We start from the raw sequence: 18565 nt of genomic DNA, 5'->3' as shown, positions 1-18565 counted from the left end.
AAGACTGAGGACTAAGGCCAAGTGAACAAGAACAATGCCAATAAAAATGTCCACACTTTATATTATTAGAGCAAACTTCAGTGATTGTGCATCCTTGGTAGAGTGCTATTTTCTGTGTTTCCCGGTTTAAAGATTAATCACAGATGAATGTAATTATCAACACATTTGTTCTTATTCTCATGCTCATATAAACATGTTTTAATTATTTCAAAGCTGTAACAACCACAACTGCAAAAGAAGAAGAACCTCATGTATCAGTTTTGGTATTCTTTATTAAAATACTGCTGTACACACAAATATTGCAAAATTTGAGACAATGAACACAAGAGGGGCATAAAACATACTAAGATGGTGATTGTAGGTGTATTGATGTGGTGGGGAGGAGAGGAGGTTCATCACTAATATTACTGGAGTGTGTGTGTTATGATGTGGAAGATAGTGATATGAGAACTGACATTGTGTGTAGGCCGAGTTGGGGGCACGTGTGTGTGTGTGTGTGTGTGTGTGTATGTGTGTGTGTGTATGTGTCTCTCTGTGTGTGTCTCGAGGGTTTTCTAAAGCACCACATTCACCAAATATGTTTTTGTCTGTTTCTTTTACTAAAACAGAGAAAGTAGTACATGATCTAATACAACTGGCTCCCTGTAGGTTTGTTGCCCTCAAATACAGACCGCTGACGTCCACGACTAAAGCCTGGACACGGCCACTGATTACTTTCACCTCTACTTGTCTCTTATTTAACAGTGTGGTCAAATACATGTGATCTTGTCTTTCTACAATCACTTGTTTGTTCACACCTTTTCTGAGAACAAGGTGAAGGAATCAAAAATGGTGGTTTGGCACTGTTTGGATTGTTTTTTTCATATTTGGGTGAAGCAGATTTGCACCAAATTCATTTGATTTACAAACTGGAAGATAAATTCTGTCATGAGATTCAAACGATTATCTGAAAATGAATCTGTGCTTAAGGGCAACATGAAATCCCTCACGACGTGATCTCGACAATGCCGTTAACTTCCTAAAACCTCCATCTGAAGACGTCCCGCCCACTCCACTGTAGCTCATCTATCTGACTGGACAGGGGGCGGCCAATGACAGCCAAACACATTCAATCATTGGGCCCCTCCAGCTGTTCGTCATCCTGAGAGAAATCCAAGCCATTCGAGTGAGTGCAACAGCAAGCCCCGCTGCTTTGTCTCCAGCACGTTTGTTTTTCATGATCTTAAAAAGTCAAATAAAACAAAACAAAAAAAACTTGATGCCCTGGTTCCTATTCTCCTTTGCCCTCCATCCCTTCCCCCTTTCCCTAAACCCCTCACCCCTGCTGGAATTGGTCCACAGAATAAAGAGTTAAATTGAGGCAAAAATGAATTGCACTCCCGTATCCCATCATGCATTCCTGCACAACAACTGAGCAAAGAGGAAAACCAGCTAGAAAAATCACAAAAAGCATCACTTTTACTCAAATGTAGAGGGGCCCAGACCCCCTGAGGGGGACGTGAGGTTTGGGGTAAAAGGAGGAGGGAGAGCAAGAGAGAGACAGAGGAAGGGGACATTGGGGACGGGCGGGGGACAAAATAAGGACATTCCACAAAGAGGCAGCTGTGGCTCCACCTCAACAGAAGCCCCACCCGTGGGCTACACCCAAGTGCTGGACAGCAAAACCAAAATGACCCATCCTTGAGCAGTTCCTGTCACAAAAGTGTCCATTAACCAAAGGCGGTTGCTGCATATGTAACAAACACTTGGTAGACAGCATCAGGAGAAGACACCCCTTCCTCAGTGCCAACAGAAACCATGTTTCACCCCTTGAATCCCAAATCCCAGTCCATGCTATCCCACCCTCCCACACATATGAGCCTGATGTTCCACGATCTCTTGAACTGAAATGTCAGAAATCCACAGATTTTTTTTTTCCAGTTGTAAAGAACCCGTCCCACCCGCCCAAGTGGTTTGTCCTTCCTGAGGGGGAACCAACAGCCAAGGCAAAAAGGTGAGCTGGCCCATTTTATAAAACAGGTGCCATCCCGCCCCAAATAAAAAGCCTCGAGTGGTGTGTCCCGTCTCCTAGTGCGTCAGAATGAAGGGGTGCATTCTCCAGCTGGAGAGAGATGCAGTCAATACAAAGCTGGATTTATTTTTGTTGTTGTTGCTTTGTTTTAATTCTGAGTCTGCTCTGGTATTTATGTCCTTGTGTGTGTGACTTTAGCTCTCTCTATACACCCTGTAGGCCACTCACACATATTCATAAAAATAACAAAAATTAACAAAAAAATTAAAATCTTAGTGCATCCTCCTCAGAAAAATAAACCCCAACTGTAGAAATAAACAATAAAAGCAGGAAAAAAGTTCAAAAACTCATGGTTTGTTTCTCGTTTTGTTCCCCAAATCTAAAAAAATGTCATCATACTCGTTCGTCACAGCTTCCATATCCGTCCGTTTTTTTCCTTTTGTTTTTTTTCGATTTTCAGCTGCGGGGTTTAGGAAAACTAAAAAAAATACACTTTAGAAAAAGCCTTCCTGGTGGACAGGGTCAGTGTATGTGACTGAGGTTCACGAAGCCCTGCCCCACTGCCTTCGCCATGCTGATGTCATCTCCATGAGCCTGGTTCTCCTCTGTAGTGCAATAGTGTGCTCCAGGTCCGGGCAGTCCCATCCCGGACCCGGAGAGGGCGCTACAGAGAGCCAGAGGCAGCAGCCTGCAGCTCTTGGAAGGTACTGTCGAAGCAGCGCTTCAGGTCCGAGTAGGTCACAACCAGGACACTCTTCTCATCCCGAGACACCAGGCTTATCTTCTCAGGAACACCCGCATCCAGCTGTGTGTGCAAATGTACAGTCCATGAACATTTAGGTTTAATATTCTTGAAGTTGCTATATATAGTAAAATAATGTCAACCAGAGCACAGGGTGAGGTCACACTCCCTCTGTATGTGCTGTTATCTGAGGCTCGCTGTTCTTTGTTTGTTTTGGTAGCTGGTCCGACCTCGTGTGTATGTGAATATACGTGAGTCTATCCATGTCCCCCCCGTATCCATTTCCAAGATGGTAGCTGCTTCACAAACTTTCTCAAATACAGCTAATTTATTCATTCATTTTCTTTACTGCTTATCCTCTAAAGGGCCACGGGGGAGCTTGAGCCAATCTCAATTGACAAAATATGATTCTGAAAACATTTGAGACAAGAAACAGGCAATGCACCAACACAATCTTTAGCCATATTTGATCAGTGCGTCCTAGTTAGGGTTAGTAATCTGAGTTTTGTGACCTATTTTAGTTTTTTCTTAATCGCTGACTACTCCGTCATCTGCAGCTATTTTGATTATTAATCATTTGAGTCATTTCTAAATAAAAATGCATTTCTAGTTACAGCTTGACAAATGAGATCATCTTATTTGTCTTATGTATCTTGTGACCTTTGGACAGCGTTATGTTGGGCTTTAGTGAATTGTGAATTTCCAATTTATCTAGAAACATCCCTAGCAGATTATTGGATGATAAAAATATCTTTTGTTGTAGCTACTTGCTCTAACATTGAGCAAGTATGTAGGTGGAAAAGTTTCATATCTCTAAACTATTGTGTGCACCCAGATGACCTAATGAATCGGAGATAAGCACATATATTAATAAAACATATCACCCAAAAGGTTGTGCAAAAAGATCAGCGTTGACTGAAAAGAGGAACAACAGAGGTGTGAAAAAAACATATTTACAAGAACGTTAAGGTTTTGTTTTTTTTCAGTTTTGCTTTCTGTGAGAAACAAACTAGTTCAGAAGTGCTGAGAAAATTTCATTCTCACTGATCCTGACTATAAGAAAAATCCAAATGTCTCTAATGGAATCTGTCTCATTTTTACTCTCTCTCACAGTTAACCCTTGTCCTGATTGTTTTAGTCAGTGCAAACCTTATGATGCTTTAATAGATGTTGTGAAAACAGACCACTCTGCATGTTGGACTAATTTGCTGGAATTAAAATGTCTTCAATTTGATCATTTATCAATTTTCTGAACATAATTTAAGATATCATTAGTTACTATATTACTATATCATTAGTACACTGACTTTGTTGAGGCAGGAGACGATGTGGCTGAGGTCGATCCAGGGCGTCCCAGCTTCTGTCACCTGATGAAACAGGTGATCCCGGAAAAGCTTCAACAGGTAACGGTCGCCCGTTTCCGACCACGTGGGGTCCTTCTGAAACCTGATTCACACAAAACAAGTGTTAGAGAATAATAACAGACTTGATCACACCACACACACACACACACACACACAGCAAGGCTTCTTCATACAAGTGCTACTTACTCTGGCCTCTCATTGATGGTGCCCAGTTTGGCCAACAGGCGGAAGAGACGGCCATTTTGCACCTCCTGCAAATAAACAGTGGCTTTAGTCTTGAGCTCCATACATTTTCAGTTTGGGGGGAAAATGGGGTGCAAGTATCCCTAAAGTAGAATTTAAATTTTTCAAAAGGGAGGGATTAAGACCAGCTGTGGTTGAATGGTAGGACTTAACAGAGAAACTAATCATTTTCTAAACACATTTATAATGCGACATACTCGATATCATAAACTTTGAAATTGGCACAAGTGAGAACATAAATCTTCCTCTGGTGGGAAAATGCTTGATACAGCAGGTTTAGTGCTCAACATGAAGAAAAAGAAAGAAAGTGAATAAACAATGAACAAATATTTCTCAGGTACGTACAATGAATTCATTCCGCCTTAAAAATTTAAAATATAACATGATTACACAAGCCTGTGAGGAACACTGTCAGAAAGTGAAACCTGCGTCATTTGACTTTCTGTCCAAACATGGTACTGGATCAGGTTCTCTCGCAGGTTGAGGACACTTCCTCCTTGCTATAAGTCAGACGGAAGAAGACGATTTTTTTTCAGAACTACTTTGACCAACCATTTTTATACACTCCTATCTCTGATTATTAATGAACAGAAACCCAGGGCGACAGTGAACAACTTCGACACTGCTAAACAGTAAAACCGACCAGACTAATCTGTGAGGTAAATATGAACACCCACAGGTTTCTGGTGACGTGATATTTTTGACTCCACGTCAGATTTTTTGTCAATTTATTATAGCTCACCTTTCTTCTCTGTAAATTTACTCCTGCCTCTCCTTTCTCTTCCTCCTGTCTGCCTGTCTGTCTCACCCTGTCAATCATTTTCTGCACTGTTGGACAAAGTGAAAATGATTAAACACCAATCAACTGATCATGTTGGCTTCCTCCAGCAACAGACCCTTCAAACTTTTCTGCCACAGTGGTCCCCATTTGCTCTAAGAAAAAAACCCCACCAAACTGTAAAAATAAGCCTTTACAGAAAGTCCTGAAGATTCTGTCTCTCTCTTCCTCAAAAACCTGGTTTATGGTATATAGAGACCTGTCTCCATCACTAGACAAAGCATGTTAAATAAAAAACAAATCATGTTTTAACAAAATATATAAACCACACCTGTTGTTCAGTCTGTTGAGTTTCCCCTCATGGATGGAAAAGGTGAAAGCTCCCTCAAGCTTTGATATCATCTTCAAAATTTATACATTTTTCTATTCAAAAAATAATAATCTAACTTGAAAATGAAAAGGAGGGACTCTCTCTCTGTATGCATGTCTTTCCCATATCTCTTGAACCCTTCCTCTGTTCAACTCCACACACTGGCTGGTGCATTGCCGGGCACCAAGGGGAGAGCAGTGTCGAATTTGGCGCTATTTGGACATGTGATGTGTTTTTAATTAATAAAGTTTGAATAAAAATAATACATTGACTGAATAGGGCATGCTGTAGAGAGACCAGAGAGGACGCATGACACAAGTTATAGAAAAGTGATGTAAAGACAGAAAAGTAAACCGCAGAAATAGAGCTTTTAATCAAAAATGGACATACTGTCCTAATGTCTAAACGGCAGGTGTAATGTTAGCAGTGCGTTTAGCATATCAGTAGCAGCAGTGATGACGGAGGAAGCCTTCAGGTACATTGTTGAGAATACGTCACCTGCACTTTGGAAGCGCTACTGGTGTATTGGACTTCGTGTGTGCAAGCATGTCCAAACTATTCCACAATCGACCAATCAACTATCTGAAGACTGCGATCAGTTAATTAAATGGGTCAAGTCTGGTGTGCTCCTGCTTGGTTGGAATGAAAACCTGCAGCCACATGGCCCTTAGTGGAATAGTTTGGACACCCCTGGACTAGTGTGTAGACTGTAGTTACATACGTAAAACGGAGCAAATACTTCCATGGGCAGTTTGTCTCATATGCTCGGAGACCGTGGCGATTGTGAAGCACCACTGCAAACAACAAAGCAGCACCAACCAACCAGCAGCTTGACACAACACTGGTGTTGCATTACACAGACACCATGGCACATGAAATCCTACCCATGCTACAGGGCTCAGGTTCAACTTTGGTTTTGGTTCCTCTGGGTTGCACAAGAGGTTTTCTCCAAAAACAATTTGTGTTGACATGGAAGGCCAGCCAGCTAAATGCACAGCACTGTCACTACTCCCTGTATGCACATACACATATACATTCGTGTAACACATAAAGCAGAGATGGACTGATAAACAGGAAACGTTACCACTCCTCTAACCAGCATAGATAACAGCGGAGACGTCTATTTTTTAACAACCCTAACCCTAACCCATTTTTTACTTCAGACTGGTATTTCATTGCTGTAATATTCAGGTCTTCTCTCTTTCTTCTCTCCTAACCCTAACCCTTTGCAAACATCCTCTCATTTAAGCTGCATTTACAAAGACAAGTCACCATGAAGCAAAAAGTGAAATCACCATTTGCAGTTGAAAGATGACAACATTTACGCTAACTGCTTTGGTATGTGCATGTGCAGAGTAGGGAGTAAAGGGGAAGTTGAGGCACAAACGAGAAGATGAGATGAGGTTAGGCTTGGTTGTTTCACACATTCACACTCAAAAGGTGGGGAAAGAAAATTTTAGACGACTGCTAAGCCTACAGTATACCATACAACATCCTGTGTGTACACAACTTCCCTTTTAGCAACCTAAACCACTGGCCTACATCTGCCCACCGCCCAACATCAGTCTGAGACCACAAATGAATCATGCGTTCTCACGTGTGCTTTCTGAGAAACGTGAACTGCCTCTGTGTGTTTTTGTAAATGCCTGAACAAAAAATGTGTATACCTTGGCCAGATCCTCCTCAATGACATCATTCCTCATCTGCGATGCATCCAGTTGCGTGTAAAATCGGGCTCCAATCATTGGCATAATGTCATTGACGCTGCGCAGGCGAGACTGATCAGTCAGCAGATACCTTAAAGTACACAAAAAAATCAAGTTTGCCTTCAGGTGAGTCAAAAAGTTGGACACTCCTATGCAATGTCATTGAAGCACTTCCACTCTCTTGGTCAATGTGACATTTACTTTGATGCTGAAACACATACATCATTTAAACACTGCTAAAATGTGACAGTTTGAGCTGTTTCAGACTTATTTTGACAGTTCAAATTATAGAATTTGGTTGACAGCTAAAAACCTGTCAAACAAAGGTTGTCAGTGTTTAAGTGTCAAGCCTTAAACTACTATTTACAGGTGTTGGGGAGTTACTACAAAAATATATATAAAGCCTGTTGTGGCTGTAGAGGGGCTACATGAAGTCTGATTAATCGGGTCAGTGCTGGTTGGGGCCGACAACTACGAGTTTGAGAGTGAATGAAATACTGGGGTGCAGCATTACAGAGAAGTGAGGTTACCACACCTGTGTAGCCCACTCCTCATCTCTGCTTGAGGCAACATTAGCTGCTACTTGCATAAAAACACCTGTATCTCGACCAAGCTGTTGCATTGTGGTTAATTTAAGTACCAGGTTTTGACAAGTAAGAAAAATGTGCGAAATAAGGAAAAAAAGACAATATCTCTGATTCTGCTGCATTGACTATGATCACTGTGTTGAAACTATCTGCTGTGAGTCCAACAATCATACAGAACTACAATGTTAAATCAATGGAGTGCTCTTAAGATAGCATGTATGCCAATCAGACTTCAGTTTGTATGTTACACCTGCCATTGACATTTTGGATGACAAAGTGAGTGTCAGATCATATTGAAGCACACAGGAAACTAAACCCAACATGCTCCACATGTACTAAAAATAGTGGCTTGATCAAACCACAAGTGGAGGTGGTACGAGCACGCACGCACAAATATGTTTAAGTGTAAGAGCATTCGCATTAAATTAAAAATTAAATTAAATGTGCCAAGGCAAAGTCAGTCATAGACTTACTGGCAAGTACCACAAGCTTCCTCTGACACAGCTCTTAGATAATGTCTAACTGAGAATCTTATCAGGTTTGCAGCTTCTCTTAAACAGAATAAGATCATATAGATATTGTATTCATTGCGTTGTCAACATTTCCTTCCACAAACAAAAAAGATATTAGCAGCTGATATAATAATCACTGTATGTAAATCAATTGCTGACACAACTACCATCATGATCAGCATAAGTGGAGTGTATGACCATATGCACTTTACTCCGGTATCAGCCAGGGCTCCCTCCTTGTTCAAATAAGGGACAATGGGGCATAACAGCATTACCACAGTGCTTGGCTCTCTGTTAGATTTCACATTGATTTTAAAATCATACTGCTCACTTTTAAGGCCTTAAAAACATCCTTGTTTCTAAATACATCTCATTAATTGATGTGGTATAAGCCCACTAGGCCATTAAGATCCATGGATGAAGCCCTGCCGGTTACTCCCAGGTCAAGGTTTTTGACTGAGGGTGATCAGGCCTTTACTGAGCTCAGACACACGAAGTCACTTGTTTGCTTTAGCCATCTTCTTAAAAGTTTTCTCTTTTGTAAATGTTTTTATTCATTTGATCTTGTTCTTTTTTTTTTTTTTACTTTCTCTGAGCTCATTTGCTTTGGCCTTTTTCTCACTTCATCTCCCTTGCCTGGTATTGTTTCTGTTTGTAAAGCACTTTATAACATTGTTAATAAAAGTACTGTATAAAGTTTATGTGAATTTGCATTCTGGGAAATAGGCTAAAAAACTGAAAATATACTAAATATCATGTGTTCCCTAAAAATAATCCAAACCGAGCCCTACAGTGAGGACTCCCGCGTTTGATTTATGGTAAAAATCTGATGTAAAACTGAGGATTTGGACTCTTTCCTACTCTAAATGTTCCTTCATTTTCATTCACATTGATGTCAACTTGGGCTGACAGGATGATTTGTGGCCAAGTGACAGACAGTCCTTGCCACAGCATGACGACGTGCAAGAGTCTAATCGTCAGAGGTTAGAATAAAGGAAGTTTCTGGTTGCCAACAGGCTAAAGCTTGATAACGCTGTAAGAAAATAGCTGGATGGAGCTGACGATCAGTGAGATAACATGGGGAGCTAAACAGAAAACTTCTATATGCTATAGTTATGAGGTCATTGTCCGTAACTCAAACTGACCTCAGCCAGGTCTTAGGTGCTTTTTAATCAATAGTCTCAATATGCAAAATTGTGATTAAATACAACAGGTCCCAAAGGTGGTGCAACACATGCTACACATGCTGCGCCCCCTCCCTTTCTTACAGAATGAGGTTCTTGAGGTCTGAAGAGTAGTTGATAGACACCAGTTCCATGGCCTTCTGCAGGTTCTCCCTTTGAATGCCAGCCAGGGAGTTACATGCCAACGCTAGCACCACCTTGCCCAGCGACACTAGGTCTGCTTGCTACATGACAAAACAAACATTCATATTAAACATAAAGTCGCTCTTTCTTATAAGTAGAGAAGATATGACGCTCTTCCTTAGCACATACTGTTTAACTAATCTGTGATGTCCATTCAACGCTAGACTACATCATATAAAGTACCTGGTACTGTGGCATTAGGGCAAGATGATTGGTCTGACTGTTGTCAAATGTTAAGACATCGAACACGCCAACACAGTTCACCCGTAACCTGCAGAGATAAGAGACCATTATCGTCATTAGTTTGTACTGATGTCAGTGTGGAGTGTACACAGCCGCGTGGTTATGAAAAAAGGAAGCCTTGACTGAAAATACTCTTCCTCTTTTAATATATTTAACAGTCATATCTACACTAAGTTAACAGTCATAGGTACACTTTCAGAACTGGAAATTGAAATGTATTCTGTTCCTTACACTACATTGTGTGTGACAGACTCAAAAAACAAAACAAAACAAAAATCTGTTTATCCAATGCAGAATAATGAATTATCTGCTCAGCTATTTGTTGGTGTGTGTGTGTATACCTGGTCTTGCAAGTAATGAGAATCTTGCTGGGGTCCAAGACACGGCAGGCCAGGCCGGCCGTGTGGATGGTGCGCAGGGCAGAGCTGAGCTGGACAATGTAGGCCCAGATCAGAGACTCTGGGAGCAGACCTGCATGCTGCCGTGGTGGGGGAGGTTCATGTTGTCCTGCACACACACACACACAGACACACAGATGCTTTATCATACAAACGCAGCCTGAAGGGCTAGATATTACTAATGAACTGAACTTTAAACTGTCATCCACTTCCTTGCCAATCTTATCTTGTAAGTGAGACACATAATTTTCACTTTACTCAGCATGAGGAGACAACTTTTTCTTACTCATAATTATATGAAACTCTTACTACTAACGTAGCATTAGGGTACGTCAAGCACAAGCCACAATTTCACACCTAGAATGCAAGTGCTGGTTGATATGTTAGCTTCTACACATGTAACTGCAGGAAGAAATACTGTTTTACTTTATCATCTAATGATTTAGGAGTATTTTAAAGTATGTTCCCCTGTGCAATGGCATCACGGAATTTATTTATTTATTTATTTTAGAACTCATAGAACTGTTTAAACATCAGTGCTTGATTTAAACAGACTAGACAAAGCATAGGGTCTGAATGGTTTTGCTTCCTCTGTCTGCATTCCTGTATGTATGCCCTACAGCACCTGCCTCAGGATCACTTTCAGCCACAGTTTCCTCTAGGTCTCTTTGTCTCTTGCATACAAACACGCACAGCAACTGTCAACCTAGGATACATTATAGACTCCAAACCCATGACTCCTTCTTGAACCCTCAAAGCTTCCACAAAGGCAGTTTCAGGCTTTTAAACTTTGGAGATGTTTATATCAAGCAAGTGGTTTGTATATATGCAACCCAAGTGGGCTTGAGCACAACCGCACACAATGCAAACGTAAAAATGCACGCCCAAATAGATGTAGGCATATGACCTCACTAGCAAACACATAAACAAATGTGTTATGTGTGAACCAGAGTGATGCGTACAGGTAGCTGAGGTGATGCTGGGTCTATTTCTGTGTGCAGAATGAAGGGAGGTAAAAACCAACTCACCCCACTTCCTCTTGGTAAAATATGAATCTGCTGCTGGGTCATTAAAGTGTCTGCTGAACATGGTTTCTGCACCCGCATGGAAGTCATAGGAGAACACCAATGCTGGAGGAAAAAGAGGAGAGGACAAGAGTCAAAGACAGAACACTACACAACTAGTAACAGCCTACTTCTACACATTTCTTTCTTTAATGGAGAACTTTAAATGGAGCTTGAATGCAACAAGTAACCAAAAAGCTTCTTGTTTCAATAACCACTACTAAAAAGACACAAGGACCATAACCAAAGAGCACAAAAAAGGATTTCACACATGCTTGTATACACTCACAGTGGTCTCCAAAGGCCTTTGTGGTGAAGACCTCCCTCAGCGTTACAGAGTTTGAATGCTGAATCTTCTTCCACATGTCCACCAGCATCATGCACTTGGTGTTAACAAGGCGGAAACCTGGACACATTTTGAAGAAACACAACACAAATATAGGATGAATAAAGATAAGAAATTAATTAAGATATCTTACACTATCTATAATGACATCCTGCTCACCACATCAGATCATAACCATAGTGTGCATGTCAGTCGGAAATTGTGTGAGCGTGGAGCAAATTCAGGAAATTAACACACACACACACACCTCTGAATATCTGAAAAAAAATTCTATGGTAGTTTATAGTTTTTCTACTGCTGACATGCTCAAATATGGGTCCTGGTATGGTGGGATCTGCATGCAAACACAGCTACCAAAGCTGCCATGATTGTGGGATGTTTACAGTTTATAGCTTCAGCAGCAGCACAAGTACACTGAAAAAATATATCACTGAACAATCAGGACAATCAGCAATATTGTTGATATGTTGAATTGTGGTGTTGTAATGTAACATGTTCATTGTTTTAATTTTTTTGTAAATAAAATATGCATTAAATGTGTAAAAATACTCATACTACATACTGATAACTGAGTATGTCATGCTACGCAGATCAATGGTATTTCCAATTATCTGAAAAAAGATTGTGTTGGAAATTATCCAAAATACTACCAAAACATATTTCATGAGGGCAAAAAATGCCTTGTAAAAAAAAAAAGGATCATTCATTTTTAATTCTAAAAAAAAACAAAAACATGGAGACATCACACTGCTGAGCCAAAATAACAAAAAATAAGTGTAATATGGTTTGTTTATGGTTGCTGCACAAGAGGAACACATTAGTTTCCTTTTAAAAATAAGTCCAATGTTGATTTCCTGACAGTAGGGAAGGTGAGGGCTTACCTGATTTATGTTAAATGTACAATTATGCCAAAATGGTTCACATAAATGTATTTATTTCCAATGCAGTTTCACTTGCACCAACTATGAATTTTGGAAACATGCATCAATATGTTGGCAATTCAACTAAACTCACTCCACTAGGATCACTAAAAGGACATTTTAGAAACCATATGTGTTGCTTTAGATGCAAGTAATCATCTCATCTAACTGGTTGCTTTAACACTAACTCGATGATGTCAATACATGACATAATTATTTGTAACCGTGGATATTTCAGTCGTGTGACATATTCTTCTGTGAAACACGAGTTCTTCTCATTCACATGTTTCTTACCGTGTATCCTCCTCAGGCAGTAAGGCAGATCATCCTTGCTGTTGACCGCCTTGTAGCAGGAGGTGATGTAGCTGAAGTTGCTGGTCTTCTGCATGCGGTTTGGTGGGGGAAGCGGCTCGAGGGGGAACAGGCTGTGGTAGCTGTCCACCTCAGATGGTACATCTGCCAAACAGAGAAGCGGTTTCAGAGGCAAAAAATAAATCAAATGTGTCACGCTACTGCACAAACAAATAAAAAAATCCAACAACTTTAAGTTTGTTATGAACAATGAATTTTGACAGAAAAGAAAAGTCTAAATCCAAGTTTTCATATTGGATCCGTTTTTGAACATGCACAATAATATACACTGTCTGTTCACAATTTCAGTCCACTGTTTGCATGACTGACAGACAAAAAAAAACACATGGTAACTGGAAGCAAGACCCACAGACACCACAAACAATACATTTCAAAAGCCTTCCACACTAACATGAGGAAATAAACTCCTTGCACATTTGTTTAAGCAAGTGGTGTAGGTTTGTTTACTATACAACACAAAATAATAGACCATTGAAATTTTTCTGTTCGACACAAAGCAGATTTTCTCATTCTGTTGCGCGCACACACACACACACACACACACACACACACACACACACACACACACACACACACACACACACAGGTGAATACTCAAATCATTATCAACTGTTTGTTGCGACTTGGCTTCGATTACAACAGTGGAGACCCTTTACCTGGGTTCTCTGAGTGGTCAATCTGGGCCATGGTTATCAGATGTCTGTTTATCAACTCCTGGGGAAGAAACAAGAAGGCATCACATCAGACATGACCACCAGAGAACAAGACTCTGATAAAGGGGACACAGAGTGAAAAAAATACCTGTCGGAGTTCATCAGCCATGAAGAAGGACGGGGCATTGGCTTTTGGCTGCATGTAAGCCACATGTGGGGCAGTTGGGGGATAGATATGGTAGGTAGGAAACACCTGCGATGAAACCAGAAAAACACAGCTTCCTATTTATCAAGAAATGAAAACTAGCGTGATGAAGTACACGTATTATTCTTTCAACTATCATTTATGCAATGAAACGAAACTTTACCACTATATGAGTTGTGTGACTGTTAGTTTGGACAGAACTAGACATTTGAGGATGTCATTGGCAAAATAATTGTTAGTTGCAGTCCTTAAGTCTTAAAGTGTGTCTCCAAATTAAATCTACAGATATTTCCTGAACGTACCATCCCAGCCATTGGTGCCGGGGTGTTGTCTGTGTAGAAGTAGGTGGTCCCTCCCACAGTTTCTTTCTGGATAATGTGAGTGCCCGGGTCAGATGTGGTGGTCGGCACCATGTAATTGGCAGGGTTTGGGGTGTGGCTGCGTCGGCGAGGAGCAGGTGAGGTGTGGGGTGTAATTTTTGGGGAGTGGAGAGGAGAAGATCCAGCAGACAAAGACATGCCTGAAATTGGTGACAAGAAGACATATTGCTTCAAAAAGGGCATGACGCAATCACTAGTTGCAAAAACATAAGATGCTCGAAAGGAGCACAGCAGCAAAAGAGTTCTTGGTTTTGTTTCAACAGTTGCACATGTGGTGCTATAAACAAAAGGGACTTCCCAAACTTGCTGAACTTTATAATTTCAGGATCTTAAGATGGAAAACAAAACTGAGTTGTGTAGAAAGAAGAGCAAAGAAAATATAACCAGGTGATTTTTCTCTTTAAGTAGTGCTCTGAAAAAACACTCACCTGGAGCCAGCGCTGCAGCTGTGGAGCTGCTGAGGGCCGGATGTGGGAAGATAGGTGAGGGGAAGGCCTGGACAGTGGACTGAGCCATGGTGGCCATTCGTGGAGCTCCTTTAGGGATGAATTCACTTGCTGCCGGATTAGGAGCCTGGTAACACAAAGAGAAACATGCAAGACTAACATGAAATCGACCACTCCTGTAAGAGGCAATAGAGATGAAGATGAAGATTCATTTAATCCTAGTTAGGCTGCAAGGACAGGCTCATATAAAAGAACAGAACTAAACTTTAAAAGCACTTTTAACATACGTCAAATGTCTTTAACATGATGTTTGGTGTGCTCACCTTTCTCCTTTGGGAAATGCTGAGAGCACCAAAATCACTGAACAGTGAAGATGTTGGGGAGTTCACTGGATCTGTGAAGGACCATAAAGTGTGAGGAGCTGAGCAGCGGTGTGTTTTGAATCCATTGGATGAGTGCTGACCACTTCTCCATGGAGCAGTGTAGGAGTCTTACCATGAGTGCTGTGGCTGAAGTTCTTGGCACCATCGTTGAGGAGACTGGGTGAGCTGCTGCTGGTAGTCATTCGCTAAAGAGGGGGGCATCAAGAACATATGTATTGTAGGAGACTCTTAATATGCTTTTACATGCATCAATACATTTTTATCCAGTATTACATATAATCATCTATACACAAATTAACATAACATACAAAAGCGAATTATGGGTTTTAAACTAACTAAAGCCCAACTGGTATAGGTCAAGCACAAAATCAGTTGGTTGTTCGATATGTGCCAATATTTTTAATACTTTTTAAAGTTATATAGGCAGCATTTTACGTATATTTGATCCTTTGTCTTCAAGTTTTATTTATTTATATATAGTGTTTGATAACCACATTTGATGCAAATGTGTGTTTGTATATACAAAATTATCTGCAGATATATCCATATCAGACTTTTTTTTAAATCCCTAATATTGAAATCAGCCCCAAAAATCAATTGACTAACTAAACATGTAAGTACTTAATGCACAGGGTTGGGAAGATTACTGTAGAAATGTAATGGGTTACAGATTACTAGTTACCCTATTTAAAATGCAATAAGTAATGTAACTATTTCACTTACTTAAAGTAATGTAACTTATTACATTTCATTACTTTTCTAATGAATGTTTTCAACTATTAGGGTAAGTGTACTCATTAAGCCCACCAAAATCTAAGTTCATGTGTTTTTCATGAATACTGACATGATTTACAAGGGAGATCATTTCTTATAAAGCAAGATTTATCTCTCATTTGAAAATGTATGCATTAGTTCATGTAGATTTTGGAATATAAAATAAAGATATTTTATGAGAAAAGTCAAAAGTCTGACATGTGCTTAGTTGGCACTGTGACACCATTTAAGTCCATGTGTGCTCCAAATAAGGTCCACGTCATTTTTTATTTACAAAAATAAAACAATATTGAGTTCAAGTAATTAAAAACAGCAATATATGGATTCAGTAATGTAAAAAAATGTAAATGAGGAAAAACCCCTCCTCCTGAACAAAATCTTAAAAGTGTGACTGCAGATGTAAGTTTTTTTCAGCAACTGTAAAAGATTACAGTTACATTTATTTTGTAATTAAGTTACGTAATTCTGTTACATGTAACTAATTACTCCCCAACATCGTTAATGTAGAACTTAAGTTTCCATGGGAACCAACAACTACAAACAGAAAACGTGAGAAAATCCTCAACTAACAGAGCAGTGGCCACATGTTTGGACAGACTATAAATGTGCCCTCTTGTACCTGCATCATTGAGTACTTTGTCTCTGCTGGGCTTCCAAACCCGTTGACCCCAATAAAGCTGCTGCTGAAGTAAGAGTTGGTGAGATTGGCATCGCTCAGGGTTGCGGCCTCCATCCCTGGAACTGTGGATGACAGAAAACAAAGTTGTAAAATGACTAACTACAGAAATATTTATTTATATTTTTATATATTTTTAACGTTGTCCTAAAGCATAAAAGTAAAGCAGGCGTATAATTGTTTGCACTACAGTGTTTTCTTAGGCGACCACAGAGCCAATTAGACAGGATGTAAACACATCCACAACTGCAGAGTGACATGCTGCAGGGCAATCTCCACTGCCAGCATCATTTAATAATTAACTACTCTTATTTAGCGACAATCACTAGTGTGTAAGATTTACAATTTGCTGTATAAGTAGGTAGCAATTAACATGTGTGCTGTAGGTGCATGTTAAGCCACTGTTTCTGTTTGTTTACGTTGTGAAAACAAGACAACATGAAGCAAAAACAAAGCCCCGTGTAGCTGTTAGCTCAGCTAGCACATGTTGTACTATCATGTAACAACAGCGCTACACTTCACAGAAACTACATCTAACTACAGAGACGCTAAAGGTAACACGACAGACACTTTCTGAAATCAACTTTCTGAAGGCAAAGCCAGAGCATAAAGTTAGTTAGCTAGTTGAACTAGCTTAGCTCCACTCTCAGCTGTCAGCAGCAGGCCTCCCCAACAGCATGGCTGCACTCGTGTTGATTTTAGGCTCAACTCACTCTAACCTGAAGAAAAGGCTTGACACAGGACAGTTATGGAGAATAACACGTGCTACAGCATCAAGTAAACGTGCTTGAATCATGTATGGCAGATCGATGTGACCCACGTTGTTTCCGGGGGAGAAGAGGCCTCACTGGATCCTCGGGCTAAAGTTTAACAAAGCCCAGCAAGGCCCCAAAAAGTAAAGTCAGAGTGGTTCGCCCCGTGTGAGGCCTCGTCTGACTGTAAGTGTAACTCACTGGTTAAAAGCTGCCCCTCCAGCGATGTCCCTGCAGGCCCCAAGGTTTCGCTCTTCTTGTTCACCCCGGTGCCCGCCCCGCCTGGGCAGGCCGCCGCGGGGCCGCTGAGTGAGTAGCCCGCAGGAGTCCCGCCACCTCCGGCCAGCGGGACGGGGCTGCCGCCGCCGTGCAGCGGCATGCTCGCCATGGACGGATCCTCGTGCAGGAACTGACACTCGTCTCCATAAAAGCAGGTTTTGTCTTTCGCATAGTATCGGCAAAACTTCACCTTGACATTGGGTATCCCGGCACCCCCGAGCGGAGCAGCTGAAGCTGGGAGTCCACTGTTCATGGCACCGCTGCTGCCGCCGCCGCTGCTGCCGGAAGACACTCACACATAGAGAGACGCAGATAGCTAGCCTGCTAGCCAGCTAGCCTGCAAACAGTTTCCCCCTTCAAGGAGCGGATTAATGCAACTTCTGCTGGTGAAGAACACTTAAGACGCTACAGTACTCACATTATAAGGCTAAGATGCATTTTGGTTTGAGAAAATATCAATTTGCATGCGACGGATCCTGGTCGTCGTTGTTGTCGCTCTCCATGCAGCTGCCTTCTTCTCCAAGTAGCCTGTTGTTGTTTTTGCTCACAGTGCCGTGCTAGGGACCAGCTAGCATAGCCGTGCATTGTGGGTACAGTGTTACCTGCTGCAAATGCACGGGCTGCACATTGAACATTGCAGCACAGATCGTGCAGACGAGTAAGAAGCTGGAGGGTTAGAGGTCTGTTGAGCCAAGTGTGCAGGATCAATACTCCTCAGTCTGTGCCATCAGCTCTCTGCTGGGTTGAAAACACATTTATTTTATTGTCAAATTAATATATGTTTATAGCATCCAATGTACATTATGTATATACACGAAAACAAATGTGGCAAAACATAGACATGGGCGTAAGCAAATGTAACAAAATATATGAACTCAATTCTCATTTAAAATAATTGAGAGACCAAATGAAATAGAAGAGGATATGCAAAGTGACGACTATAAGCCTATATTTGAGGACAAATGTGTTAAAATTACTGTTCATATTATAAATA

General features: G+C 40.9%; 1 protein-coding gene across 1 annotated transcript; it reads right to left on the bottom strand.

The window, feature by feature from the left end:
* Window positions 1-254: 254 nt before the first annotated feature.
* pan3 (poly(A) specific ribonuclease subunit PAN3) lies at window positions 255-18148 on the bottom strand. The gene is made up of 18 exons (XM_053342450.1): window positions 17494-18148; window positions 16484-16605; window positions 15203-15275; window positions 15031-15101; window positions 14690-14834; window positions 14184-14401; window positions 13825-13929; window positions 13680-13737; window positions 12946-13107; window positions 11675-11791; window positions 11350-11451; window positions 10265-10430; window positions 9864-9951; window positions 9582-9721; window positions 7176-7305; window positions 4304-4368; window positions 4061-4199; window positions 255-2816 (listed from the first exon to the last, which is right to left on the bottom strand). The coding sequence occupies exons 1-18, from the start codon at window positions 17822-17824 to the stop codon at window positions 2676-2678; spliced, it is 2373 nt and encodes a 790-aa protein (XP_053198425.1). The 5' UTR covers window positions 17825-18148; the 3' UTR covers window positions 255-2675.
* Between the last annotated feature and the right edge of the window lie 417 nt (window positions 18149-18565).

Source organism: Scomber japonicus, chromosome 21, assembly GCF_027409825.1.
Source record: "Scomber japonicus isolate fScoJap1 chromosome 21, fScoJap1.pri, whole genome shotgun sequence".
NCBI lineage: Eukaryota > Metazoa > Chordata > Actinopteri > Scombriformes > Scombridae > Scomber > Scomber japonicus.
Note: the sequence above shows the minus strand (reverse complement) of the source record. Positions and strands in the feature narration are given on the sequence as shown.

What these genes read in the sequence shown, in the direction of transcription:
- pan3 (XM_053342450.1), bottom strand. Translation starts at nt 17,824, where the DNA reads ATGAACAGTGGACTCCCAGCTTCAGCTGCTCCGCTCGGGGGTGCCGGG. An exon ending in CTTCAGCCACAGCACTCATG is followed by an intron (nt 15,102 to 15,202) that starts GTAAGACTCCTA and finishes GGTCCTTCACAG; the next exon opens with ATCCAGTGAACTCCCCAACA. An exon ending in GACCTCAAGAACCTCATTCT is followed by an intron (nt 7,306 to 9,581) that starts GTAAGAAAGGGA and finishes GTGTACTTTAAG; the next exon opens with GTATCTGCTGACTGATCAGT.